The 27,958-nt window shown below is 43.7% G+C and overlaps 1 protein-coding gene and 16 non-coding genes across 17 annotated transcripts in view; 10 read left to right on the plus strand and 7 right to left on the minus strand.

Annotated features, from left to right (window-relative positions):
• The window catches only part of LOC132118917 (putative nuclease HARBI1), a gene marked incomplete at its 3' end in the record, with an annotated part of 265,948 nt that overhangs the window by 172,118 nt on the left and 65,872 nt on the right, over nucleotides 1-27,958 (plus strand). The window contains exon 7 of the mRNA XM_059528678.1: nucleotides 13,228-13,237. Within this exon, the coding sequence (XP_059384661.1) occupies nucleotides 13,228-13,237 (10 nt within the window). The remainder of the gene's footprint in view (nucleotides 1-13,227; nucleotides 13,238-27,958) is intronic.
• On the plus strand, nucleotides 1,299-1,386 carry trnay-gua (transfer RNA tyrosine (anticodon GUA)). Its single transcript is given in 2 exon segments — nucleotides 1,299-1,335; nucleotides 1,351-1,386. It is a non-coding gene; the product is annotated as a tRNA-Tyr (tRNA).
• On the minus strand, nucleotides 1,492-1,563 carry trnae-cuc (transfer RNA glutamic acid (anticodon CUC)). Its single transcript has one exon. It is a non-coding gene; the product is annotated as a tRNA-Glu (tRNA).
• On the plus strand, nucleotides 1,978-2,049 carry trnae-uuc (transfer RNA glutamic acid (anticodon UUC)). The gene has a single exon. It is a non-coding gene; the product is annotated as a tRNA-Glu (tRNA).
• trnay-gua (transfer RNA tyrosine (anticodon GUA)) lies at nucleotides 3,372-3,459 on the plus strand. The gene is given in 2 exon segments: nucleotides 3,372-3,408; nucleotides 3,424-3,459. It is a non-coding gene; the product is annotated as a tRNA-Tyr (tRNA).
• On the minus strand, nucleotides 3,564-3,635 carry trnae-cuc (transfer RNA glutamic acid (anticodon CUC)). Its single transcript has one exon. It is a non-coding gene; the product is annotated as a tRNA-Glu (tRNA).
• On the plus strand, nucleotides 4,303-4,378 carry trnay-gua (transfer RNA tyrosine (anticodon GUA)). Its single transcript is given in 2 exon segments — nucleotides 4,303-4,339; nucleotides 4,343-4,378. It is a non-coding gene; the product is annotated as a tRNA-Tyr (tRNA).
• trnae-cuc (transfer RNA glutamic acid (anticodon CUC)) lies at nucleotides 4,483-4,554 on the minus strand. Its single transcript has one exon. It is a non-coding gene; the product is annotated as a tRNA-Glu (tRNA).
• Nucleotides 5,214-5,289, plus strand: trnay-gua (transfer RNA tyrosine (anticodon GUA)). The gene is given in 2 exon segments: nucleotides 5,214-5,250; nucleotides 5,254-5,289. It is a non-coding gene; the product is annotated as a tRNA-Tyr (tRNA).
• On the minus strand, nucleotides 5,394-5,465 carry trnae-cuc (transfer RNA glutamic acid (anticodon CUC)). Its single transcript has one exon. It is a non-coding gene; the product is annotated as a tRNA-Glu (tRNA).
• trnay-gua (transfer RNA tyrosine (anticodon GUA)) lies at nucleotides 6,707-6,794 on the plus strand. Its single transcript is given in 2 exon segments — nucleotides 6,707-6,743; nucleotides 6,759-6,794. It is a non-coding gene; the product is annotated as a tRNA-Tyr (tRNA).
• trnae-cuc (transfer RNA glutamic acid (anticodon CUC)) lies at nucleotides 6,899-6,970 on the minus strand. Its single transcript has one exon. It is a non-coding gene; the product is annotated as a tRNA-Glu (tRNA).
• trnar-acg (transfer RNA arginine (anticodon ACG)) lies at nucleotides 7,086-7,158 on the plus strand. Its single transcript has one exon. It is a non-coding gene; the product is annotated as a tRNA-Arg (tRNA).
• trnae-uuc (transfer RNA glutamic acid (anticodon UUC)) lies at nucleotides 22,563-22,634 on the plus strand. Its single transcript has one exon. It is a non-coding gene; the product is annotated as a tRNA-Glu (tRNA).
• On the minus strand, nucleotides 22,901-22,972 carry trnae-cuc (transfer RNA glutamic acid (anticodon CUC)). The gene has a single exon. It is a non-coding gene; the product is annotated as a tRNA-Glu (tRNA).
• On the plus strand, nucleotides 23,111-23,183 carry trnac-aca (transfer RNA cysteine (anticodon ACA)). Its single transcript has one exon. It is a non-coding gene; the product is annotated as a tRNA-Cys (tRNA).
• trnac-gca (transfer RNA cysteine (anticodon GCA)) lies at nucleotides 25,905-25,976 on the minus strand. The gene has a single exon. It is a non-coding gene; the product is annotated as a tRNA-Cys (tRNA).

The following is a 27,958-nucleotide window of genomic DNA, read 5'->3' on the forward strand; positions in this document are numbered from 1 at the left end:
TTGGAAGCCAAAAGAGCTTTCCCTGAATCCTAACCACTAGACCACCAGGGAGGGGCTGGTGGGCTGGTGGGCTTACTTCCTGAAAACAAGGTGAGAATAAGCAGACAGCAATGCTTGCCACTGTCACATCTAAAACCAACAACTCTGTAGCAATCAGGGGTCTTTACTATTGGTGGGCCAGTGGCGCAATGGATAACGCGTCTGAGTACGGATCAGAAGATTCTAGGTTCGACTCCAGGCTGGCTCACTCTGTGCTTGTTTTTCTCCGGCTTATTTTGTTGTTGTGTTTTTTTTCTCTTCTCCAAAATCCAGAAGAAAAGGCAAATCTTCAGGCATTCTTCTTTTTTTCCAAAAAAATACATATTCTGCACACCCTTTTCGATGTGTAGGGAAGACACGGACATGCTTCGGTATTGCCATTCGTCTCACAAGCACTCCGACAAGCTCGGCGATTATAGGGGAAATAAACTGCAGGCTGGCAGCCAGTTGATTTTCGAATGAACAATTTCATCGCTACTCTGTAACTGCTTCATTACTTTGAAGGGTATAATGCCATGTGGTTTTGATGTCATAGGCTTGCCATTTTGAAGCCTTATCACTAATTGCCACCTGGACATTTAGAATAAGTTATAAACTGAGTTAAACTGAAGGAGCGAATAATCAGCAACTTTGCCGATTAAAAATTGGTCTCACTTTCATTGTTACCCTCACAATGTCATTTTTGTATCTTGACAGAGTGACAATAGGCAGTTTTTCCTCTAGATAACGGTTGCCGTGTGTGTTTTCAAATGGATGACACAAGTATTTTCACCTGGAAAAGAGCTTAATTACCAGTTCGAGGTATAAATTCAGCAATCACAGGAATCTGCCCAAATAAACTGAACTCCCGGGGTGAGTAAAAAAAAAACAGATCCCTTGAATGCATACAACACTATATAATTCAGAAAACCGTCCTCTTGGATAAATCTTGTTTTGCCAAATTATTATCACATTGTTACAGTCGCAGACCTAAAGCAACAGGCCACTACAAGATCCTGCGCCCACACTGACCACATGTATGGAAAGTGCGCCAGAAGCCAATTGCCAGTTTAAGGTTTCCAAATCCCATATGGTCTAGCGCTTTGGATTCCTGGTTTTCACCCAGGCGGCCCAGGTTTGACTCCCGGTATGGGAACGCATGCTCCTTATTGATTCCCTCCTCAAAAATCCAGCACATCTTCCTGCACCAGAAGTGACTTTTTGGCCAGCAGTAGAGCTACAAGACCGTGATATGTCGAGGTTCTGTCTAACACTTTGCCCCTTTGATAGCTCAGCTGGTAGAGCGGAGGACTGTAGGTTGGAGTGTTGGTAATCCTTAGGTCGCTGGTTCGACTCCGGCTCGAAGGAGGTCTTTTTTTCAAGTGCTGACCATTTTTTTGGTTTGGAGCTGGCTTTCTCGCAGCTCTTAGCAGAGCTAGAATTCGCAGTCCACAATTGGAAGCCAAAAGAGCTTTCCCTGACCGGGAATCGAACCCGGGCCGCAGCGGTGAGAGCGCCGAATCATAACCACTAGACCACCAGCGAGGGGCTGGTGGGTTGGTGGGCTTACCTCCTGAAAACAAGGTGAGAATAAGCAGACAGCAATGCTTGCCACTGTCACATCTAAATCCAACAACTCTGTAGCAATCAGGGGTCTTTACTATTGGTGGGCCAGTGGCGCAATGGATAACGCGTCTGACTACGGATCAGAAGATTCTAGGCTCACTGGAATCTGCCCCAAAAAACTGAACCCCCGGGGTGATTAAAAAAACAGATCCCTTGAATGCATACAACACTATATAAATCAGAAAACTGTCCTTTTGGATAATTCTTGTTTTGCCAAATTATTATCACATTGTTACAGTCGCAGCCCTAAAGCAACAGGCCACTACAAGATCCTGCGCCCACACTGACCACATGTATGGAAAGTGCGCCAATGGCCAGTTTAAGGTGTCCAAATCCCATATGGTCTAGCGGTTAGGATTCCTGGTTTTCACCCAGGCGGCCCGGGATCGACTCCCGGTATGGGAACGCATTCTCCTTTTTGCTTCCCTCCTCAAAAATCCAGCACATCTTCCTGCACCAGATGTCGAGGTTCTGTCTAACACTTTGCCCCTTCAATAGCTCAGCTGGTAGAGTGGAGGACTGTAGGTTGGAGTGTTGGCAATCCTTAGCTTGCCACTGTCTCATCTAAAACCAACAACTCTGTAGCAATCAGGGGTCTTTACTAGCAGTGGGCCAGTGGCGCAATGGATAATGCGTCTGACTACGGATCAGAAGATTCTAGGTTCGACTGCTGGCTCGCTCTGTGCTTGTTTTTCTCCAGCTTATTTTGTTGTTGTGTTTTTTTTTCTTCTCCAAAATCCAGAAGGAAAGGCAAATCTTCAGGCTTTCTTCTTTTTTTCCAAAAAAGACATATTCTGCACACCTTTTCCGTTGTCTAGGGAAGACACGGACATGCTTCGGTATTGTCATTCGTCTCACAAGCACTCCGACAAGCTCGGCGATTAAAGGGGAAATAAACTGCAGGCTGGCAGCCAGTTGATTTTCGAATGTACAATTTCATCGCTATTTTGTTAACTGCTTCATTACTTTGAAGGGTGTAATGCCATGTTGTTTTGATGTCACAGGCTTGCCATTTTGAAGCGTTATCACTAATTGCCACCTGGACATTGAGAATAAATTGTAATCTGCATTAAACTGAACGAGCGAATAATCAGCAACTTTGCGGATTAAAAATTGGTCTCACTTTCATTATTAACCTCACAATATGTCAATTTTGTACTTTGACAGACCGATAATAGTCAGATTTTCATCTAGATAACGGTTGCAATGTGTGTTTTCAGATGCATGACACAAGTATTTTCACCTGGACAAGAGCTTAATTACCAGTTCAAGGTATCAATTCAGCAATCACAGGAATCTGCCCAAATAAACTGAACTCCCGGGGTGAGTAAAAAAAACAGATCCCTTGAATGCATACAACACTATATAATTCAGAAAACCGTTCTTTTGGATAATTCTTGTTTTGCCAAATTATTATCACATTGTTACAGTCGCAGACCTAAAGCAACAGGCCACTACAAGATCCTGCGCCCACACTGACCACATGTATGGAAAGTGCGCCAGAAGCCAATGGCCAGTTTAAGGTTTCCAAATCCCATATGGTCTAGCGCTTAGGATTCCTGGTTTTCACCCAGGCGCCCAGGTTTGACTCCCGGTATGGGAACGCATGCTCCTTTTTGATTCCCTCCTCAAAAATCCAGCACATCTTCCTGCACCAGAAGTGACTTTTTGTCCAGCAGTAGAGCTACAAGACCGTGATATGTCGAGGTTCTGTCTAACACTTTGCCCCTTCGATAGCTCAGCTGGTAGAGCGGAGGACTGTAGGTTGGAGTGTTGGCAATCCTTAGGTCGCTGGTTCGACTCCGGCTCGAAGGAGGTCTTTTTTTCACGTGCTCACCATTTTTTGGTTTGGAGCTGGCTTTCTCGCAGCTGTTAGCAGAGCTTGAATTCGCAGTCCACAATTGGAAGCCAAAAGAGCTTTCCCTGACCGGGAACCGAACCCGGGCCACGGCGGTGAGAGCGACGAATCCTAACCACTAGACCACCAGGGAGGGGCTGGTGGGCTGGTGGGCTGGTGGGCTTACTTCCTGAAAACAAGGTGAGAATAAGCAGACAGCAATGCTTGCCACTGTCACATCTAAAACCAACAACTCTGTAGCAATCAGGGGTCTTTACTATTGGTGGGCCAGTGGCGCAATGGATAACGCGTCTGACTACGGATCAGAAGATTTACGGATTCAGATGCATCTGAAAACACACATTGCAACCGTTATCTAGATGAAAATCTGACTATCATCGGTCTGTCAAAGTACAAAATTGACATATTGTGAGGTTAATAATGAAAGTGAGACCAATTTTTAATCTGCAAAATTGCTGATTATTCGCTCGTTTATTTGCCAAATTATTATCACATTGTTACAGTCGCAGACCTAAAGCAACAGGCCACTACAAGATCCTGCGCCCACACTGACCACATGTATGGAAAGTGTGCCAGAAGCCAATGGCCAGTTTAAGGTTTCCAAATTCCATATGGTCTAGCGCTTAGGATTCCTGGTTTTCACCCAGGCGGCCCAGTTTTGATTCCCGGTATGGGATGCATGCTCCTTTTTGATTCCCTCCTCAAAAATCCAGCACATCTTCCTGCACCAGAAGTGACTTTTTGGCCAGAAGTAGAGCTACAAGACCGTGATATGTCGAGGTTCTGTCTAACACTTTGCCCCTTTGATAGCTCAGCTGGTAGAGCGGAGGACTGTAGGCAATCCTTAGGTCGCTGGTTCGACTCCGGCTCGAAGGAGGTCTTTTTTTCAAGTGCTCACCATTTTTTGGTTTGGAGCTGGCTTTCTCGCAGCTGTTAGCAGAGCTTGAATTCGCAGTCCACAATTGGAAGCCAAAAGAGCTTTCCCTGACCGGGAACCGAACCCGGGCCACGGCGGTGAGAGCGACGAATCCTAACCACTAGACCACCAGGGAGAGGCTGGTGGGCTGGTGGGCTTACTTCCTGAAAACAAGGTGAGAATAAGCAGACAGCAATGCTTGCCACTGTCACATCTAAAACCAACAAGTCTGTAGCAATCAGGGGTCTTTACTATTGGTGGGCCAGTGGCGCAATGGATAACGCGTCTGACTACGGATCAGAAGATTTACGGATTCAGATGCATCTGAAAACACACATTGCAACCGTTATCTAGATGAAAATCTGACTATCATCGGTCTGTCAAAGTACAAAATTGACATATTGTGAGGTTAATAATGAAAGTGAGACCAATTTTTAATCTGCAAAGTTGCTGATTATTCGCTCGTTTATGTGCCAAATTATTATCACATTGTTACAGTCGCAGACCTAAAGCAACAGGCCACTACAAGATCCTGCGCCCACACTGACCACATGTATGGAAAGTGTGCCAGAAGCCAATGGCCAGTTTAAGGTTTCCAAATTCCATATGGTCTAGCGCTTAGGATTCCTGGTTTTCACCTAGGCGGCCCAGTTTTGATTCCCGGTATGGGATGCATGCTCCTTTTTGATTCCCTCCTCAAAAATCCAGCACATCTTCCTGCACCAGAAGTGACTTTTTGGCCAGAAGTAGAGCTACAAGACCGTGATATGTCGAGGTTCTGTCTAACACTTTGCCCCTTTGATAGCTCAGCTGGTAGAGCGGAGGACTGTAGGCAATCCTTAGGTCGCTGGTTCGACTCCGGCTCGAAGGAGGTCTTTTTTTCAAGTGCTCACCATTTTTTGGTTTGGAGCTGGCCTTCTCGCAGCTGTTAGCAGAGCTAGAATTCGCAGTCCACAATTGGAAGCCAAAAGAGCTTTCCCTGACCGGGAATCGAATCCGGGCCGCGGCGGTGAGAGCGCCGAATCCTAACCACTAGACCACCAGGGAGGGGCTGGTGGGTTGGTGGGCTTACCTCCTGAAAACAAGGTGAGAATAAGCAGACAGCAATGCTTGCCACTGTCTCATCTAAAACCAACAACTCTGTAGCAATCAGGGCTCTTTACTATTTGTGGGCCAGTCGCGCAATGGGTAACGCGTCTGACTACGGATCAGAAGATTCTAAGTTCGACTCCTGGCTGGCTCGCTCTGTGCTTGTTTTTCTCCGGCTTATTTTGTTGTTGTGTTTTTTTTCTCTTCTCCAAAATCCAGAAGAAAAGGCAAATCTTCAGGCATTCTTCTTTTTTTCCAAAAAAGACATATTCTGCACACCCTTTTCGATGTCTAGGGAAGACACGTACATGCTTCGGTATTGCCATTCGTCTCACAAGCACTCCGACAAGCTCGGCGATTATAGGGGAAATAAACTGCAGGCTGGCAGCCAGTTGATTTTCGAATGAACAATTTAATCGCTACTCTGTAACTGCTTCATTACTTTTTTGAGGGGTATAATGCCATGTGGTTTTGATGTCATGGGCTTGCCATTTTGAAGCCTTATCACTAATTGTCACCTGGACATTTAGAATAAGTTGTAAACTGAGTTAAACTGAAGGAGCGAATAATCAGCAACTTTGCCGAATTGGTCTCACTTTCATTGTTACCCACACAATGTCATTTTTGTATCTTGACAGAGTGACAATAGGCAGTTTTTCCTCTAGATAACGGTTGCCGTGTGTGTTTTCAAATGGATGACACAAGTATTTTCACCTGGAAAATAGCTTAATTAGCAGTTCGAGGTATCAATTCAGCAATCACAGGAATCTGCCCAAATAAACTGAACTCCCAGGGTGAGTAAAAAAAAACAGATCCCTTGAATGCATACAACACTATATAATTCAGAAAACCGTCCTTTTGGATAATTCTTGTTTTGCCAAATTATTATCACATTGTTACAGACGCAGACCTAAAGCAACAGGCCACTAAAAGATCCTGCGCCCACACTGACCACATGTATGGAAAGTGCGCCAGAAGCCAATGGCCAGTTTAAGGTTTCCAAATCCCATATGGTCTAGTGCTTAGGATTCCTGGTTTTCACCCAGGCGGCACAGGTTTGACTCCCGGTATGGGAACGCATGCTCCTTTTCGATTCCCTCCTCAAAATCCAGCACATCTTCCTGCACCAGAAGTGACTTTTTGGCCAGCAGTAGAGCTACAGGACCGTGATATGTCGAGGGTCTGTCTAGCACTTTGTCCCTTCGATAGCTCAGCTGGTAGAGCGGAGGACTGTAGGTTGGAGTGTTGGCAATCCTTAGGTCGCTGGTTCGACTTCGGCTCGAAGGAGGTCTTTTTTTCAAGTGCTCACCAATTTTTGGTTTGGAGCTGGGTTTCTAACAGCTGTAAGCAGAGCTTTAATTCACAATCCACAATTGGAAGGCAAAAGATGTTTCCCTGCCCGGGAATCGAATCCGGGCCGCGGCGGTGAGAGCGCCGAATCCTAACCACTAGACCACCAGGGAGGGGCTGGTGGGCTTACCTCCTGATAACAAGGTGAGAATAAGCAGACAGCAATGCTTGCCACTGTCACATCTAAAACCAACAACTCTGTAGCAATCAGGGGTCTTTACTATCGGTGGGCCAGTGGCGCAATGGATAACGTGTCTGACTACGGATCAGAAGATTCTAGGTTCGACTCCTGGCTGGCTCGTTCTGTGCTTTTTTTTCTCCGGCTTATTTTGTTGTTGTGTTTTTTTTTTCTTCTCCAAAATCCAGAAGGAAAGGCACATCTTCAGGCATTCTTCTTTTTTTCCAAAAAAGACATATTCTGCACACCCATTCCGATGTCTAGGGAAGACACGGACATGCTTCGGTATTGCCATTCGTCTCACAAGCACTCCGACAAGCTCGGAGATTAAAGGGGAAATAAACTGCAGGCTGGCAGCCAGTTGATTTTCGAATGAACAATTTCATCGCTACTCTGTAACTGCTTCATTACTTCGAAGGGTGTAATGCCATGTTGTTTTGATGTCACGGGCTTGCCATTTTGAAGCCTTATCACTAATTGCCACCTGGACATTGAGAATAAATTGTAATCTGCATTAAACTGAACGAGCGAATGATCAGCAACTTTGCGGAATAAAAATTGGTCTCACTTTCATTATTAACCTATAGCCGCACTGGGTTGTACATATTAATTAACTCAAATGATTTAGGGAATTTGGGTAATTAATCAGGAATATGATTAATTTATATATTATATTACAGTTGCATTAAAATTATTGAAGATGAAGAATAGGTCAATTGTATACATTAATAACTCATCACAAGGCACTGTAATTTACTAATTAATATTTCAATATTCTATTCTTCATATCAATTATTGTGATATCTTTTACTAGAAATTAATGTAAATCAAACGTTGTTCGTCCAGCAAACGGCCGTAAGATTTGTTTTATTAATTCTCAGTAACGCTATCACTTCCTATAATTCCAGGACGAATAGTTTCTGGCCAGGAAACCCTTCTCCCGTCCTTATAAAATTTATATTACTTAAAAGTAACAGATGAGCTTTGTAGCTAAGATCAGCATTTCATTGACTTCGTAACATGAGCAACTTGGACAGACAATCTGGAGTATATGGAATTTAATAATTGAACTAATAATACATCAACTACGATTTATACAGAGTAAATACACGTACGACAAATATATACAGTAAACTTTGTACAAGACATAACGCAATCCAAATGAGGGAGAGGGAGAGAAAGAGAATGAAAGAAAAGGCATGATAAATGAGAGAAAAGGCGTGATCACAATCACGCCCTCAGTTATGTAAACCAACAGACATTAACCCTTGAGAGACAACCAGAACTCAGATTATAGACAACTTAAGCAGCATTTAAAATCTATAGAGAATCAATACTTGCAAGTGTCTCTGTGTGTGTGCTGGAGCCGCATATGCGTGTAGCGTGCGTCAATCTGGGCTTGTCCTCTCTGTGTCCGGGCTGCTGCGGAATCGCGCGATATTTGAAAGTTCAAAGAAAGCAATGTTTCAGAGTTCGTCTTCCTCGTGTGGAGAGTCACCTTTATTTATATAGTGCTTTAAACAAAATACATTGCATCAAAGCAACTGAACAACATTCATTAGGAAAACAGTGTCAATAATGAAAAAATGATAGTTAAAGGCAGTTCATTATTGAATTCAGTTATGTCATCTCTGTTCAATTAAATAGTGTCTGTGCATTTATTTGCAATCAAGTCAACGATATCGCTGTAGATGAAGTGTCCCCAACTAAGCAAGCCAGAGGCGACAGCGGCAAGGAACCGAAACTCCATCGGTGACAGAATGGAGAAAAAAACCTTGGGAGAAACCAGGCTCAGTTGGGGGGCCAGTTCTCCTCTGACCAGACGAAACCAGTAGTTCAATTCCAGGCTGCAGCAAAGTCAGATTGTGCAGAAGAATCATCTGTTTCCTGTGGTCTTGTCCTGGTGCTCCTTTGAGACAGGGTCTTTACAGGGGATCTGTATCTGGGGCTCTAGTTGTCCTGGTCTCCGCTGTCTTTCAGGGATGTAGAGGTCCTTTCTAGGTGCTGATCCAGCATCTGGTCTGGATACATACTGGATCCGGGTGACTGCAGTGACCCTCTGATCTGGACACAGACTGGATCTGGTGGCCACGGTGACCTCGGAACAAAAGAGAAACAGACAAATATTAGCGTAGATGCCATTCTTCTAATGATGTAGCAAGTACATAGGGTGTTATGGGAAGTGTTTCCGGTTCCGGTTTACCTAATTAATGCAGCCTAAAAATCCTTTAACGGATTTGGATAATAAAAGCATATTAGTATGTTATGTGTATGCCAGGTTAAAGAGATGGGTCTTTAATCTAGATTTAAACTGCAAGAGTGTGTCTGCCTCCCGAACAATGTTAGGTAGGTTATTCCAGAGTTTAGGCGCCAAATAGGAAAAGGATCTGCCGCCCGCAGTTGATTTTAATATTCTAGGTATTATCAAATTGCCTGAGTTTTAAGAACGTAGCGGACGTAGAGGATTATAATGTAAAAGGAGCTCATTCAAATACTGAGATGCTAAACCATTCAGGGCTTTATAAGTAATAAGCAATATTTTAAAATCTATGCGATGCTTGATAGGGAGCCAGTGCAGTGTTGACAGGACCGAGCTAATATGGTCATACTTCCTGGTTCTAGTAAGAACTCTTGCTGCTGCATTTTGGACTAGCTGTAGTTTGTTTACTAAGCGTGCAGAACAACCACCCAATAAAGCATTACAATGATCTAACCTTGAGGTCATAAAAGCATGGATTAACATTTCTGCATTTGACATTGAGAGCATAGGCCATAATTTAGATATATTTTTGAGATGGAAAAATGCAGTTTTACAAATGCTAGAAACGTGGCTTTCTAAGGAAAGATTGCGATCAAATAGCACACCTAGGTTCCTAACTGATGACGAAGAATTGACAGAGCAACCATCAAGTCTTAGACAGTGTTCTAGGTTATTACAAGCAGAGTTTTTAGGTCCTATAATTAACACCTCTGTTTTTTCAGAATTTAGAATTTTCAGTAAGAAATTACTTGTCATCCAGTTTTTTATATCGACTAAGCAATCCATTAGTTTTTCAAATTGGTGTGTTTCATCGGGCTGCGAAGAAATATAGAGTTGAGTATCATCAGCATAACAGTGAAAGCTAACACCATGTTTCCTGATGATATCTCCCAAGGGTAACATATAGAGCGTGAAGAGTAGCGGCCCTAGTACTGAGCCTTGAGGTACTCCATACTGCACTTGTGATCGATAGGATACATCTTCATTCACTGCTACGAACTGATGGCGGTCATATAAGTACGATTTAAACCATGCTAATGCACTTCCACTGATGCCAACAAAGTGTTCAAGTCTATGCAAAAGAATTTTGTGGTCAATTGTGTCAAACGCAGCACTAAGATCCAATGAAACTAATAGAGAGATACACCCACGATCAGATGATAAGAGCAGATCATTTGTAACTCTAAGGAGAGCAGTCTCAGTACTATGATACGGTCTAAATCCTGACTGGAAATCCTCACATATACCATTTTTATATGGAGTGGTGAATAGGTGAATAAACTTAGTAAAGAAAATAAACAAAACAACGAAAACGAAAGCTTCCGAAGGAGTCATGAGAATGGCTGTCCTCTCAGCCCATGTGCTGAGGGGTAGGGCGGTAGGAGTGCGGCCTAAGGCCGCGCGGACGGACGAGCAGCACGAGGATCAGAAGAGAGCGGACCAGCGAAGAAGAGAAGAGAGAACTAAGAGAGAGAGGAACTTCCTGGGTCAGTCCTTATAGCTTGAAACGGTTCACGCCTCTGTTCGCGTGAACAACCAATGAACGTCCGCGATCTGAAGCGGGAAAAAGTTCCTTTGTCTCTGTGGAAACACCCACCCTAATAAATTAGGGTTTATCAGATTTCAACAGTGATATCCTAGCACGTTCATAATTCCAGATTAATACATTTTTCATTCATTTGCTTTAGATAAATGAGTTCGTCAAAGCATGACGATTACACAGACATCAAGAGTGGCATATATAAATTATCAAAACATGAAGTTACATTTTTAAATGCAGAATTATACACATTTAAAATTTGATTAACACATGATACAATTGCAGATACTCCAATTTGATATGGGGAGACATCTAAGCACAAAAAGCGATATATTTTATACACATAAAAGGGTGCTTTTCTCTTTCCTTATAGAAATTCCAGCGAGAGCTGGCTTCCCTGTCTCTACCAGATGCAGTCGTAAGGTTACGACTCTGAAGGAGTTGGGTTACAGCTCATGATTCTATTTGAGAAAGTTAAAATGAGGAGAAACCTTTCCTATTTACAAGTCATACTTATAATCCTCACATCACAGGATTAACCATTTTTATGCAATACACAAACCTATTAAAAATACACATTATTAAGGAATTACATGATGAGTGTAAGATAAAACATTTGTGGGTGTGTGTGTGTGAGTTGAAAGGAGAGTTAATTTCTCCTTTGAGGCTGCTCACGTGACTTTGGAATGTCTCATCCTGTGTCGTAAATAATTTAAATCCAGCCAGGCTGGCGCCAGGCCATTTAGTTTAAGCGGTTTCATTTATATGCTTGGATTCAAAATCTACAAATTTTGGGGTTTACATTGTTTTAGATTCAACGAACCGTGATTCATTAGTCCAGAACCCATGAATCGATGACCTGCATATCCGTTACATCCCCCCTTTTCGTCGGATGAAGTCCCTGTGTGGACATCATCGGACGGCAATCATCAGGATGGGCAGATGACAGGAGAATCATGATGGTCGTGTAGCAGGTGGATCATGATGTCAGGTGGTTCATGATGGCAGGTGGTTCCTGGAGCTGAGGATTCAGCTTGATGAGGTTCGGTGGTGTCTTTGACTTGGCACCCCCTTTCCGGGGATTCCATCGGAGACCTCCAGCCACGGCTGTTGTGAGTTTGGCTGTAAAGGTTTGCGTCTCCTTGAGTCTCCTGTATAGGATGAAGGTCACGCCAAGGGTCAGGGCGGGACCAATGACAGTGGAGATGCGCCGTGCAGTGTCGGCAGCAGTCCAGGCTCGGACCGCAGATGACGGGTTCAGAACGGGCTGTCGAGACAGTGCTTGAAGGGCTGTGTCGACGGGAGTAATGTCAATGTGTTGGCTGGCAACTTTCAGTACTTGAATCCACATGCTCTGGTCAAGCAGGTTGACATGGGTGGCAGTGTCATGCTGGTCGTAGGTCAGTGTAGCTGTGCGCACAGGAGTGTTGACGAGCCATCTGTCACCTACAATCTCTGCTTGCGTTTCTGTGGCTTGTGTACGAGGCTTGGCTTCAGCAGGGCAGCGTGTGTCGCTGACCACGGGTTGCAACCCGCAGATTCCTTCAGCGTTGTGTCTGAGGAAGGGTTTGCTAAGGCAGAGATAATGAATGTCTTTGTTCAAAGTACATATGTGCAGGTTTGGGGCCAGGTACAGCTGTGTGTCGCTGTCGTGGTAGGCCACCACATCTGGAATGTGTGTCTTGGTGTGGGTATTGCTTTTCCACAACCTGACACTGACAATGTCTTTAGGTCTGTAGACCTTGCTTGACTCGCTGATGGGTTGGTTCAGGAGCACATTCACTTCTCTCTGTTTGGGGTCGACGTGCAATAGGATGGTGCTATCCAGAGAGTTGGCCAGGTGTATTTGCAGCAGGTCAGCTGGTGTGGTGATGGCGTAAGCCAGCAAAGTTAGCACAAGGCTTAAGGGTATCATGTATGGTGGGGTTTTACCCGTTGTTAGGCTGTCATTGGAGGAGGTAACCTCCCACAGCATGTCTGTTGTTAGCGCTGTAAGCAGCTGAGTCTGGGTAAAGTCATTCTGGAAGACAGTAAACAGCGGTTTTGTGGAGTTTACGGTCTGGTTCGCTGCATTGACACTGGACATACCAATGTAAAACGTTCTGGCGGCAGCAGCGGCTCTGAGCAAAGCTCCCGGGAACTGTTTGGAGCGGTGGTGGTGTCCACTTAACTCCATTTGTGTAACAGTCACTTTCTCATGTTGGCTGAACATGTGTTTGACATCAGCCTCAGTGTGAGTGAGGGAGTCCTCTGTCCATTGGACACCTGTCCAGCTGTATTGGGTTACGGTGCTGGGGTAGTGTGCTCTGTCGTCGGTGATCAGGAGTCTCCGTGGTTCTCTCGGTGGCAGCTGTCCTCTCTTTGGCTGACAGCACAGCACGGCAAACCACAGCAGCATCCTGGTACAGATAATAGGGAGAGAGAGAGAGAAAGGGGAGGAAGAAACAAGCGAGGGCTGTCTTTGGTTGGACAGGGCAGTCTCTTTGCTTCGTGGGCAGCGACTGGGTTTAGCTCGCCCTGGCTCATGTTTTGCCACATTTTGCTGCTTGCATGACGCTAGCTTCAGTGTTTTGTCAGTGGCTCTGGTGCTATGTGGTGCCGCACATGATGCGTCATGGAAATATATTGGCTTTATCCCCCTTTTGCTCCGTAGCATTACAAGCCCTGGCATTGTGATGTCAGACGGTGCACAAACCACAATGTTTTTCTGTGCACGCAGCATGTCCTTTGTATCATGCAGTGGCCTGGGACGTTTGTTGTCGGTGATTATAGACTGGTTGCTAGGGTGGATGGAGGGGTCTGAGAGGTGGTAAAGCAAAGTCATTATGGAGGTTTCAGAAGCCCGCATGTCCGCTATGTTGGTCTTTGCAGACAACGGAGCCAGCGTAAGCGTTTCTGAGGTAAGCAGTTTAGCTAGTAAAGTTCTTATGCTGTGTGTAATCAGTTCAACCCTGAATGTGGGTGGGTGGGTTGGGAGTGACCACAGCCGGTTGTTTAGTGTGCCAGTTTTGGCAAAAGTGTCAGTTAGATCTTTTAAGACCTTGTCTAGACTTGGTAGCTTCGAGTGTCCTTTTACCTTCTTCCAGTACACAGTCACATTGTGTGTTTTTGTGCTGTTATCACATTGCTGGAACAGGTGTTGGTGTTTGACTGGCTTGTTGTTTGCAGTTTTGAAACCATTCTGTTTACAGCATGGAGTATGGCACACGAAACTGAGTCTAGTATAGTTAGAGTCTGTACAGGCTTTGTTCAAACAGATGTTGAATTCAGCTGATGAGTTGGCATCGTCGAACAGACACCTGTTGAAGGTGAACTGACGGTCGCCAAGTGTTAATGCCAGTTTGTGTTGGTTTTCCGGGTGCACCGGAATGGTCCAGAATCCAGAGGCCACATCAAGTGTAGGGAGGATTGTGGCTCCTCTGATTCGGGGTATTTCTTGTTCCAGCTGTGTCTTGTGCCATTGTGACAGCGGCACCTGTTGATTCAGTTTCCTGTAGTCAATGGTGGGTCGCCCCTCGCAGTTAGTTTTGAGGGCGGGCCAGATGAGGGTTGAGTAGGTGCTGTTGAATGGATAGATGACACCTTTCTCCAGCATAGATTCGATGATCTCCTGCACTTGTTTGTGTGAGGCGATGAGAATCTTGTACTGTTTGACAGAAGTGGGAGGAGCATCAGGGTGCGTCGGTATGCGCACCGTGTGTAGGTTGGTCAGACCACAGTCTAAAAAGTCTTTGGCACAGGATTCTTTGATATTATAAAGAACTTGTCTGAGTCTTTGGCGATGTGTATCGCTCTGAAGTGCATGAGCATCTCGTAGAATTTGCTGCACTTGAGATTGAAAACCTGTGTAAGGCTCCTCCGTCGGTGTGTCATCAGTCAGTTTGGTATTGAGAGTTGTAGCAGCTTCATCAGTCTCACTGAAGTTCTGGTAGGAGACTGTGTATACTGCGAGGTGTTGGTCATCTGTCAGATCCATTCTGCATACCTGGTCTTTGCTCACCGAAATGACAGATGTGATGGTGACAAATTTGAAGGGTGCAGTGAACAATGTGTTGTTTGTACTCCCTTCGGGTATCAGTGCAGGTGGAATTGGCTCAATGACAGGTAGTACAAGTTCAAAGTCATTAAAGTCATGGCTCACTAGCCATCCCAGCCCGTAGGCCTTGGGGAATGTTAATCTCAGTTGCCGTGCAGTTGTTGCACAGGATGTAGGCTATACAAGATGACACTTCAGTGAGGGGTGTGGCTTCAAGTGTGAGTCCGAGTTCCACACATTCAGGTGAGGAATGGAAGAAACCCAGCGTGTGGTTTAAGGTTTGACCACATTGCAGGTTGAGCTGAACAGCGACCCCTTTGGTGTAAGCTGGTATCACCGTACGGTGTTCGTTGACTAAGGTGCAGAGGCTTGAATTTGAACTTGGGCCACAGCTGGCTGCTGGGGTTCCCGTGACCTCTGTGACCTGACAGTCTGGCTCTGTGGGAGTTCCCGTGACCTCTGTGACCTGACAGTCTAGCTCTGGCAACCTGTGTGCCTGGAGGGAAAGAGTTTCTTGCACTTGAGCAAAGTCTTTTAGCTGTTTGAAGTTCAGAAAAGGGTCAAAGTGGTCTAGCAGGTCTTTGTCGATGAGAAATGCATGAGTGTTCATTGGTGAGACATACATGTGATGTACTAGACTCATCAGACCGATTGTCAGGTGAATGGAAACAACCTGTTCAAACTGGATGTCATTCTGGTTGTACGACTGTACATTCAGTTCACAAGTTTGAGGTGTAAGAGTTTGATCTTGTCTCTTAGCTTCAAAATGGAGTCTTTTGAAAAGGTGAGATGAGATCACCGTAAGGTTTAATCCTGTGTCGATCAGGTCTTCCATGTTCACTCCTTTTCGGCTCACCCCCTTTTCGACAAGGCTGCCCAGGAATGTTGGCATCAGAGCAGGTGTGACGATCGATGGGTGGTGAGGACCGGTCTTGTGTAGCTCGCTGCGAAGGCAGGTAGTCAAAACAGCATTTTCTGGTACCTTGTGTTTGTGGTACCTGGTGTGAGGACCTGTGCTGTCTCGTTCAGGGTGTGCAGTTGTCAGCTGTGGAGCTTGGGTGATGCTGTCACCTTGTGATGTGACAGTTAGCTCTGTGGTCTGTGGATGACGAGCAGTGTTCTGGGTGCTTGGTTCATACAGATGGCAGTTAGACAGGGTATTGGTTTCAGTTCTTATGCTCAGACATAAGATGTCTGGTTCATCTTCCTTGTCTTCCTTGCAAGGTTTAATGTAAAGAAGCTCTTTCAGCACCCTCAGGATCTCTGCTGTCTCAGACGTGGCTGCACTGTGTTTTTCTGACGTGGGCTCAGGATTGAGCTTACCAGTGTCATGTCGAGAGTGGTTCCACTGCCGGCTGTCGGGGCTTTGTGTTCTGGATGGTGGGGATCGGCTCTTTTTGGGTCGCCGGTCCCAGAGTCGCTCGCTCTGGTGTGTTGGATGAGCACCACCACGATTGTGTTGCCCTCTGCTGGCTTGGAACGGTATTGACTCTCTGTAAGAATGTCTGTGACTGTGGTGTTGTAGGGCGCCATCTAGGGTTAACTCCAAGCAGTGCTCAGAGACTGAGACATTGGTGTTTTTGACAGTCTTTTCACAAATAGTCTTTTTTTGCTTGGTGCAAGCTTTGTGGGCTAAGTTCCGTAACTCTTGTGTAGTCATTTTACATGGACACGCTGGGACTCTGAGATGAAAACTCCAACTGGCATGTAGGTTTCGGAGGAACAGAGTTTTTAAGTTGACATCCTGTTCCATACCTGGTTCGTTGCATGCTCCGAAGTAGGCTTTTCGTAGCTGACTACAGAAAGTCTGTGGGTTTTCAAGTCGGCCCTGTTTGAGGTCCATAGCAATCAGGAGCCCATGGTCTGAGTCTGGATCAGAGAATTCAAGAATCAAAGTTTGTAGCAGTTGCTGGTAGTACGCTTTGATAGTCTCTGGTTGACGATCCAGAAAACAATGCACATCATGGCTGGATTTTTATCAGGTACAATGTGTTCACATCTGTCATGTTGATGACAGTTTACAAGTGAAAGTCAATGTCTTGTAAAGAAGCATGAACGTCATGTCCTCCTGCAGGATCTAGATTGCATGTAGGGATGCTTCTGGCTAGCTTGTCAAGTTCTCGGTGAGCCGTGCAGGGTTTAGTGGCATGCGTTCTCTGGAAGGGTTCTCCCCCCTCCGTTGTTGACAGATGTTCTTGTAAGCTGGCTGGTGATTTCTTGAGCCGTGGGCTTAAACCCCCTTTTTCAGCTCTGGGTTCTTGGCTGAAAGGGTTGGAGTGGCGGGCCGGGAGAAACTTTGTGGTGTGCGTTTCTCCGATCCAGCCACTCTGTAATCTGTCAGAATGTTTCAGTTATGTGTGAACAGTGTCAAGTTAATCTTGGAGCTCGTCTCTCTGCAGAGTAAGCTCGTTGATTTTAGCTCGGCCCGCTTGCAAGTGTGTTTTGCAGGCCCAGGTTTTATAGTCTCTTTCTTTTAGTTCAGTATCTGCTCTTTTTAGGAGAGCGTCACTTTGCTGGAGTTTTTGGTTGAGTTCTTTTCTGGATTCTCTCTCCAGCTGTTCTCTTTGATCTGTGTCGAGGCGAAGATCTTGCAGGTCATTGTGAAGTCTTTCCACTTCTTTCTGTAGCTCTGGATCTGTGTCGTCCTCTTTTTTCGCGCTGGTTCTGGGTCTCGAGGAGGAGCTGATCAAGACGACTCTGGGTTTGGGCCTGGTCCGTCCAGGCGTCCTCCGCTTGAAGCTTAAGCGTTGCTGCTTGCTGTTCAAGGTCGATGTTGCTCCATTCACTGAGCCATGCCTGGGCGAGGAGAATGTGAACTAGGCTTCCGAAGATCCTGGCGAGTTCTTTGTAGTAGTCGCTTTGAATTGGATCGTGTGCCATCAGTTCATCTAGCTCGGTGTCTAGTTGCTCTGGGTGCTGCAGGTTACTGGCGTCCTTGGGCAGGAAGGGGGTCGTCACTGCTTTCAACCATGTCGAGAGGTGGCCCCCGTGGACTGCTGGACTGGATGACTGGAACATCCTGACTCACTGTCGGCGAGAGAAGCACAGCACACACACACAAAAAGACCAATGCAAGTTCGTTCTACGGTTAACGAGCTATATATTATATATATTTATGAGAATTTTGGGGCTAACTGGTGCAAACAGTCAGGCAGTTCAGTATCCAATTTACTTGGGTCAATGAAGGACCTGAAATGGAGATTTGACAGGCAGTAGCCTAGCGGGTCACGTGATGACACCGGCTGCTGGTTGTCACTCTATTTAGCTTCTCTGGTGGCTCTCACAGGTTACTGTCTCTATGTGAAATGAAAGAAACAAATCACAACAGAACAGAGGATAGAAAAAGATCAAAGTGAAATACAACACTTGAAATTAGGTAAAACAATAGTAACACAATGTGTTAGTGAGAATAAGGAGGCCTAAGCCTACTGCTAGATTTTAAGATAGGGCCAACAGGTGAGTGGGCTATCCGAGTAGAAAACCTAGAAAGATGGTGTGGCTTGAAGAAGCACTTAAAATATATCCAGGGGAATATCTAATATTCTGTGGCTTATAATAAGTGGATGGTTTTATCACATTTGGTTCACCTGGGTGCATTGAAGTCATTCAGGTGGAAACCAGTGGCTTGGTCAACCTCTCCATTGCTTCCCAAACACTCAACCGCAGTTTCCCCGACCCTCCGTTACTCTGGCGCTGCGCCCTCTCAGACAGCTTGTGACTTTTAACACAACCGGGCAACACCAAGATGTCAACCGCCAGACAGCACTACAAAATTGGGCTGTTCCCTAGAACCCTCTCTTAAAAGAGAGTGGCCCCGATTTAGGCCCCGGTTTAGGTACTGGTCCCAGAGATTGCGTCGTGTGTCGGCTGGACTGATTGACTACTGTTGGAGTGCCAAATTGCTGATGTCTCCACTGCGTGCCGCAACGGCCAGAGATAAGAGGAACCGAGTTTCACTCACAGCCAGTGTCGGTAACCCCGGTCGGGCAGCCTTGCTCACTGGAGACCTGAGATGACCGTCCAATCACCAAGGGAGTTCTACAATCAAATACACAAAGGATGAACAAAGGAAACTTAAAGTTAATTCAGGTTTGGTTTGTTTAACATCAATTGAGTAAATATATATGTAGAAATGATGGGTAACCGCTCTACCTAATAATGATAAAACAAAGCAAAGGGATTATGATAATAATGGTAATTATCAAAATAACCTAAGCCAAAGGCGAGAAGAAAAAGAATAAAAAAAAAAATCAAAAATAACAGACAGGAATGAACCACGGGAGAAGTAGTAGCTGGTTTTCACCACAAGGGGCGTACTGCCTCTCCGTGCTTAACCTGGTGAGCAGGAAACTTAATTCAAATAAAAAAAAAAAAATCAAAACTGGTTTGAATCAAAATTTAAAATAAGCATGTAAGAATTAAATTAAAATGAAAATCTGAATAATATCCTCCAATAACCAATGGTAACAGTAAGGTCTCATTATTAGTTATGAAATTAATCAGAAAGGGTCAAAATAGACATGCAATTCAAAACAGAATTGAAAGAGAGCAAAGAGCTGTTAGTCGATTTAACAGGAGACTGCCACTAGATGGCTTACCTTCTAAGTGGGTCAATCAGTTTCCACTATTACACAATTACATTTTAATTCAAATCATGTTTGAACCAAACTCAAAGTAAATGTAAACAGTCTGAAATTGTCTAACCTGGAATAATATTCGCATGAGCAAGGCTGTAAATGCAAATAATTATTGATAATTTAGACATCTAATTCAATAGCAAGGAAAATAGAGATTAGCAATTAGAGCGCATTATCTGAAACGGGCACGAGATGGCGCCTACTTGCACTCATGCAAGCTGGAATCAGAGGGCAGGGCGTAATTTTGAACTTCTAAACAAAAGACCCCCTCTGGTGTTTAGTAAGCGGAATTACAGCTGACTTCAATGTGATCTAACTCTCTAACGCTGATTTTCTGCATCAGAATCTTAACTAACAGACAAAGGTTTTACCTCTGCGGTGCTATATTAAACAGAGCGTGAAGGAAGGATCTGTTCACTGCCAAACACACAACTGTTAACAACAGGAATTTTCCATCTGTTGAACTCCCATAAACATTTATCAAAATAGCACTTATGATTTAAATGTTTTAGGTTTATAAATCGGGTAGCTAAGCCAATTTTAGACCAGGAGTTTTTATCGTTTATTTTTGAATATCACTGTGGTTCACCACGAATTCAATAACGATATTTAATAAAGGCCTTTTTAACTGAATCAGAGGAACATCGCTCATGTTCAGATTTACATGTTGCAACTGATAAAAGATTTCTTCATCTTTTAATTATTCATATTAAAATGTTCTCACTGCAGAGAGATCTTGGTCTTTCTTAACAGGAGACTTAACATTTTACCTTCATTAAAATAACAGTGACTATACTGTTAAGTTTCTATAAATACCTAACGTGCTGACTGATCAGCTTTTGCCTCAGTCAGTTAGGGGTGAGTTCGCGTCTTGCGACTTATCTCACAAGTACAAATTTCATAGCGCGCGTGCAGAAATTATTAATAACCATATACACAGATTGAACTGGATTGCTCACAAAACGAAGTTTGAAATGCCCGCCGTTTCTCCACCAAATAATGTAGCCGCTCTGGGTTGTACATATTAATTAACTCAAATGATATAGGGAATTTGGGTAATTAATCAGGAATATGATTAATTTATATATCATATTACAGTTGCATTAAAATTATTGAAGATGAAGAATAGGTCAATTGTATATATTAATAACTCATCACAAGGCACTGTAATTTACTAATTAATATTTCAATATTCTATTCTTCATATCAATTATTGTGATATCTTTTACTAGAAATTAATGTAAATCAAACGTGGTTCGTCCAGCAAACGGCCGTAAGATTTGTTTTATTAATTCTCAGTAAAGCTATCACTTCCTATAATTCCAGGACGAATAGTTTCTGGCCAGGAAACCCTTCTCCCGTCCTTATAAAATGTATATTACTTAAAAGTAACAGATGAGCTTTGTAGCTAAGATCAGCATTTCATTGACTTCGTAACATGAGCAACTTGGACAGACAATCTGGAGTATATGGAATTTAATAATTGAACTAATAATACATCAACTACGATTTATACAGAGTAAATACGCGTATGACAAATATATACAGTAAACTTTGTACAAGACATAACGCAATCCAAATGAGGGAGAGGGAGAGAAAGAGAATGAAAGAAAAACATGATAAATGAGAGAAAAGGCGTGATCACAATCACGCCCTCAGTTATGTAAACCAACAGACATTAACCCTTGAGAGACAACCAGAACTCAGATTATAGACAACTTAAGCAGCATTTAAAATCTATAGAGAATCGATACTTGCAAGTGTCTCTGTGTGTGTGCTGGAGCCGCGTATGCGTGTAGCGTGCGTCAATCTGGGCTTGTCCTCTCTGTGTCCGGGCTGCTGCGGAATCGCACGATATTTGAAAGTTCAAAGAAAGCAATGTTTCAGAGTTCATCTTCCTCGTGTGGAGAGGCGAATAGGTGAATAAACTTAGTAAAGAAAATAAACAAAACAACGAAAACGAAAGCTTCAGACATCAAGAGTGGCATATATAAATTATCAAAACATGAAGTTACATTTTTAAATGCAGAATTATACACATTTAAAATTTGATTAACACATGATACAATTGCAGATACTCCAATTTGATATGGGGAGACGTCTAAGCACAAAAAGCGATATATTTTATACACATAAAAGGGTGCTTTTCTCTTTCCTTATAGAAATTCCAGCGAGAGCTGGCTTCCCTGTCTCTACCAGATGCAGTCGTAAAGTTTACGACTCAAGGTGTTGGGTTACAGCTCATGATTCTATTTGAGAAAGTTAAAATGAGGAGAAACCTTCCCTATTTACAAGTCATACTTATAATCCTCACATCACAGGATTAACCATTTTTATGCAATGCACAAACCTATTCAAAATACACATTATTAAGGATTTACATGATGAGTGTAAGATAAAACATTTGTGGGTGTGTGTGTGAGTTGAAAGGAGAGTTAATTTCTCCTTTGAGGCTGCTCATGTGACTTTGGAATGTCTCATCCTGTGTCGTAAATAATTTAAATCCAGCCAGGCTGGCGCCAGGCCAATTAGTTTAAAGCGGTTTCATTTATATGCTTGGATTCAAAATCTACAAACTTTGGGGTTTACATTGTTTAAGATTCAACGAACCATGATTCATTAGTTCAGAACACATGAATCGATGACCTGCATATCCGTTACGAACCTCACAATATGTCAGTTTTGTACCTTGACAGACCGATGATAGGCAGATTTTCATCTAGATAACGGTTGCAATGTGTGTTTTCAGATGCATGACACAAGTATTTTCAACTGGACAAGAGCTTAATTACCAGTTCAAGGTATCAATTCAGCAATCACAGGAATGTGCCCAAAAAAACTGAACCCCAGGGGTGAGTAAAAAAAACAGATCCCTTGAATGCATACAACACTATATAATTCAGAAAACCGTCCTTTTGGATAATTCTTGTTTTGCCAAATTATTATCACATTGTTAAAGTCGCAGACCTAAAGCAACAGGCCACTACAAGATCCTGCGCCCACACTGACCACATGTATGGAAAGTGCGCCAATGGCCAGTTTAAGGTGTCCAAATCCCATATGGTCTAGCGGTTAGGATTCCTGGTTTTCACCCAGGCGGCCCGGGTTCGACTCCCGGTATGGGAACGCATGCTCCTTTTTGCTTCCCTCCTCAAAAATCCAGCACATCTTCCTGCACCAGATGTCGAGGTTCTGTCTAACACTTTGCCCCTTCTATAGCTCAGCTGGTAGAGTGGAGGACTGTAGGTTGGAGTGTTGGCAATCCTTAGGTCGCCGGCTCGAAGGAGGTCTTTTTTTCAAGTGCTCACCATTTTTTTTGGTTTGGAGCTGGCTTTCTCGCAGCTGTTAGCAGAGCTTGAATTCGCAGTTCACAATTGGAAGCCAAAAGAGCTTTCCCTGACCGGGAATCGAACCCGGGCCACGGCGGTGAGAGCGCCGAATCCTAACCACTAGACCACCAGGGAGGGGCTGGTGGGCTGGTGGGCTGGTGGGCTGGTGGGCTTACCTCCTGATAACAAGGTGAGAATAAGCAGACAGCAATGCTTGCCACTGTCACATCTAAAACCAACAACTCTGTAGCAATCGGGAGTCTCAGTATCGGTGGGCCAGTGGCGCAATGGATAATGTGTCTGACTACAGATCAGAAGATTCTAGGTTCGACTCCTGGCTGGCTCGCTCTGTGCTTGTTTTTCTCCGGCTTATTTTGTTGTTGTGTTTTTTTTTCTTCTCCAAAATCTAGAAGAAAAGGCAAATCTCCAGGCATTCTTCTTTTTTTCCAAAAAAGACATATTCTGCACACCCATTCCGATGTCTAGGGGAGACACGGACATGCTTCGGTATTGCCATTCGTGTGCCAATTTTGGACCTTGACAGACCGACAATAGACAGTTTTTCATCTAGATAACGGTTGCAATGTGGTTTTCAGATGCATGACACAAGTATTTTCACCTGGACAAGAGCTTAATTACCAGTTCAAGGTATCAATTCAGCAATCACAGGACTCTGGCCAAAAAACTGAACCCCCGGGGTGAGTCAACAAACATATCCCTTGAATGCATGTAACACTGTTTATTTCTGTAAACCACACTGGCCAGATTTAATTGGCCCACAAGCTTGTGCCCAATTAAAGCTGGCCAGTTCCCATATGGTCTAGCAGTTGGGATTCCTGGATTTCTCCCATGCAGCCAGGGGTCGACTCCCGTGATGGGAAAGCTTGATCTTTTTTGCTTCTCTCCTCCAAAAGCCAGCACATCTTCCTGCACCAGAAGTGACTTTTTGGACAGCAGTAGTACTACAGAACCCTGAGCTTCTGATAGGTTCGACCCTACTCATCCATGCTGGCCAGGGTTCACCCTCCCCGGCTAGAGAAGGCAGCTCGAGAGGGATGGAAGTCAGAAGAAAAATCTTAGGTTGAGGCCTAGAGGAAACACCTGTACCTGTACTCAACACACTCAAAGGAATCCATTCATGTAAGTTTTATCCCATAATACTAAAGAATTTGCATTAAAACGAGCGTTGAAATTTGGCACACATGTGCACCACAGGTGGTGCGCGTCTCACTGTTCATTAAATAGCAACTCTATTTAACTTTATATATTTCAAATGAGTGCAATATTGTTAATGGAAACACATCTACTGTACAAAGCACGCTCAGTAGAGTCCATTCATGTAAGATTTGTCACATAATACTGTAGAATTTGCATAAAAAATTATGTCCACGGGAGCACTACGGAGGTCCCGCTGAATAAAGTGTAAATGGACATTTAAAAAAAAAAAAAAAACTCCCATTTGCCATTTATTCAGCAAAACCTTCCTAATGGTTCCGTGGACAGATATATTTTTTTTAGATTTCGTGGTTGAAATACTGTAGAAATATGCATAGAGGAAATGTTGGATTATGGTTAATTTCACCACAAGTGGTGCATGTTCACCAAAATGTCACAAATTTTAGGCAATAAAATAGAAAGTTGCCTATGTGCTGGAATGTACAAAACTGATAACAAACATATGGTCAGACATACATACAGGGCCTTTCTTTAGAATAAATCAAGCAGGGGGCCTCTCCTCTCTAAGGAGGTATTAAAATTGTAATCATAAGGAAAAGTTTGACTATTGTGGAACCGCCCCATATAGTGTATATATGGGAGATACCAAAAAACATTCGAGAGATTTCCTTGCAAGGACTCTCGGCGTTGTTTTCCATAAAATAAAGTATTTTCTTCTGAGAGAAAACCACTGACTGAGTGTGATTCTTCTGAGAACCGATAGACGAAACTACATCAGCAACTTTGCGGATAAAAAAATTGGTCTCTCTTTCATTAATAACCTCACAATATGTCAATTTTGTACCTTGACAGACCGACGATAGGCAGTTTTTCATGTCCCTTGAATGCATGAAACACTATTTATTTCTGTAAACCACACTGGCCAGATTATGGAAAGTGGCCCACAAGCTTGTGGCCAGTTAAAGCTGGCCAGTTCCCATATGGTCTAGCAGTTAGGATTCCTGGTTTTCTCCCTTGCGGCCAGAAGTGACTTTTTAGACAGCAGTAGAGCTACAGAACCCTGATAGGTTGAGGTTCCGATGTCTATGGGGAGTCATGTAACATGCTTCGGTATTGCCATTCATCACACAAGCTCTCGGATAAGCTCGGCAATTATCAGGGCTTACCTCCTGATAACAAGGTGAGAATAAGCAGACAGCAATGCTTGCCACTGTCACATCTAAAACCAACAACTCTGTAGCAATCAGGGGTCTTTACTATTGGTGGGCCAGTGGCGCAATGGATAAAGCGTCTGACTATGGATCAGAAGATTCTAGGTCAGACTCCTGGCTGGCTCGCTCTGTGCTTGTTTTTCTCCGGCTTATTTTGTTGTTGTGTTTTTTTTTCCTCCAAAATCCAGAAGAATAGGCAAATCTTTAGGCATTCTTCTTTTTTTCGACAAGCTCGGCGATTAACGTGGTAATCAAATGCAGGCTGGTGGGCCAGTTGATTCTAGATTGAACAATTTCATCTCTACTCTGTAACTGCTTTACTACTTTGAAGGGTGTAATGCCATGTGGTTTTGATGTCATGGGCTTGCCATTTTGAAGCCTGCCCAAATAAACTGAACCCCCGGGGTGAGTAAAAAAAAATCAGATCCCTTGAATGCATACAACACTATATAATTCAGAAAACGGTCCTTTTGGATAATTCTTGTTTTGCCAAATTATTATCACATTGTTACAATCGCAGACCTAAAGCAACAGGCCACTTTTTGAATAAAGTTTTTGGATATGACAAGCATGCCAAATACAAAAAAGATCCTCTCAAGAGGATGCACCACTGAGTTACAATCACATAGAATCTTTCTATATAGATATGTTTGCACTTATTCCTAAACTGCCAAATCCAGAAGGGGCACCCGGATTTGAACCGGGGCCCTCTTGATTTGCAGTCAAATGCTCTTTCATTGAGCCATACCCCCACAGACTTCTGTGCTTAGAGCCAAAGATTAAGTTAGATCCGAATTCAACAACTCTACAACTCAAAACCTCCAAATAAGACAAGTCCAAAGGGGACACCCAGATTTGAACTGTGGACGACTTGATTACAGACTCACTTTGAAATCATGTAGTTGATTATGTCAAGCAAGCCAGATCAAAATAGTAGACGTATTGACTTCCAGACAAATGCTCTGTCGTTGAGCTATAACCCGTAATGCATGAGCACAAACCACAAAAATGAACTTATGTCAAGGATTTGTTTATTCCTAATATGCCAAGCCCAAAGGAGGCACATGGAATGAACCTGGGACCTCTTGATCTACAATGAAACGCTGTGCCATTGAGGTATAACCCCATACAGTATGAGCACAAAAATTGATTGAAACAATTTCATTGAACAATGAAGATCGTCGTTTTGTTTGTTGGTTGTTTTTGTTTGTTTATTGGTTGGGTTGGCTTGTATGTTTGTGAATGTGTTGCTGCGCTGTGGGAACGTGAAGTCAACATGGCAAGATTTATTCATTACATATATCTTGTGTTGCTTATTGTCGGAGTTGTGTACCATGCCAAACTTATTCAGCGGGCATCCAGGCCCAGCATCTTACTACCTACACCCGAGATGCGCCGCTGGCACTCCGACCGTCCAATCTTCCACCTGTGGTTTTACCAGCCTGCGAGAGCGCTCGGCCAGCGCGGTCGAGGAAACGGGGTCGGCGCGGTGGAGCGCGTCAGCGTTTACGATGGAGAGGCAGTAAGCCTCCTCTACCTTCAATGATATTATGCAATGCAAGATCACTTCAAGCTAAAATAGATGAACTTCGGATTAATACCAGAACATGCTCTGAGTATCGCACCTCAAGTTTAATGGTGATCACGGAAACGTGGTTACACAGGGATATCCAAAACTCTCTGATTGACATCGATGGATTTTCACTTGTCAGGGCAGAGAGGACTGAACAATCCGGAAAAAAGAGAGGTGGCGGCATGGATGTGTATGTAAGTAACAACTGGTGCAAACAGTACACAGTTAGGGAAACACTTTGTTGTCCGGATGTCGAGATTTTGCATTTGACTATGAGACTGTTTTACCTCCCAAGGGAGTTCGGAAGTGTGGCCGTGTGCGTTGTGTACATTCCTCCCAGCGGGAATGCAGCTAGGGCCGCAGCTTGCATTGCTGACTGTTTACACCAAGAACTGCAGCACGCTCCGGGCGCCCCCGTGTTTGTAGTGGGCGACTTCAACCACTGTAAACTTGAATTAGCACTCCCTGGGTTTGAACAATATATCAAGTGCAGCACACGTGAAAACAAGACTATTGACAAATGTTATGGCAATGTTAAAAATGCCTATTTGCCATTGCCTAACGGCCAAACCATAAGCCCCATTGGCCAATTCAGACCACAACGTGATTCACTTAATTCCCATCTACAAAACCATGCTGAAACGCAGCAAGCAATAAGTGAAAACAGTCAGTGTGTGGTCTGATGAGGGGATAGAAACACTAAAAGGATGCTTCTTGTGTACAGATTGGAGTGTGTTTCATGACACAGGTATTGATGTTACAACAGAGACAATCACAGACTATATAAATTATTGCATAGATAGCGTCCTTACAAAGAAAGAGGTTGTGGTTTACCCAAATAATAAGCCTTACGTAACCAAGGAAATAAAAGACTGCATAAATCTAAAAAAGGTAGCTTTTAGAAATAATGACAGAATTGAGCTAAAAGTGGTGCAAAAGGAACTGAACCAACTGCTTAATAAAGCCAGAAAAAGCAAAAGGAAGTAATTGAAAGCCACTTTACAACCATGAACTCAAAAAAACTCTGGAACTCAATGAAAACTATCACTAACATGGCACCAAGTAAAGTACATACAACCACTACAGATGACCGGATGAAAACTAATGAATTTAATGACTTTTACCTTAGATTTCAAACTCAGGATTTTAACAATGATTGCA

The sequence above is a fragment of the Carassius carassius genome, chromosome 38 (assembly GCF_963082965.1).
Source record: "Carassius carassius chromosome 38, fCarCar2.1, whole genome shotgun sequence".
In the NCBI taxonomy this organism is placed as follows: Eukaryota; Metazoa; Chordata; class Actinopteri; order Cypriniformes; family Cyprinidae; genus Carassius; species Carassius carassius.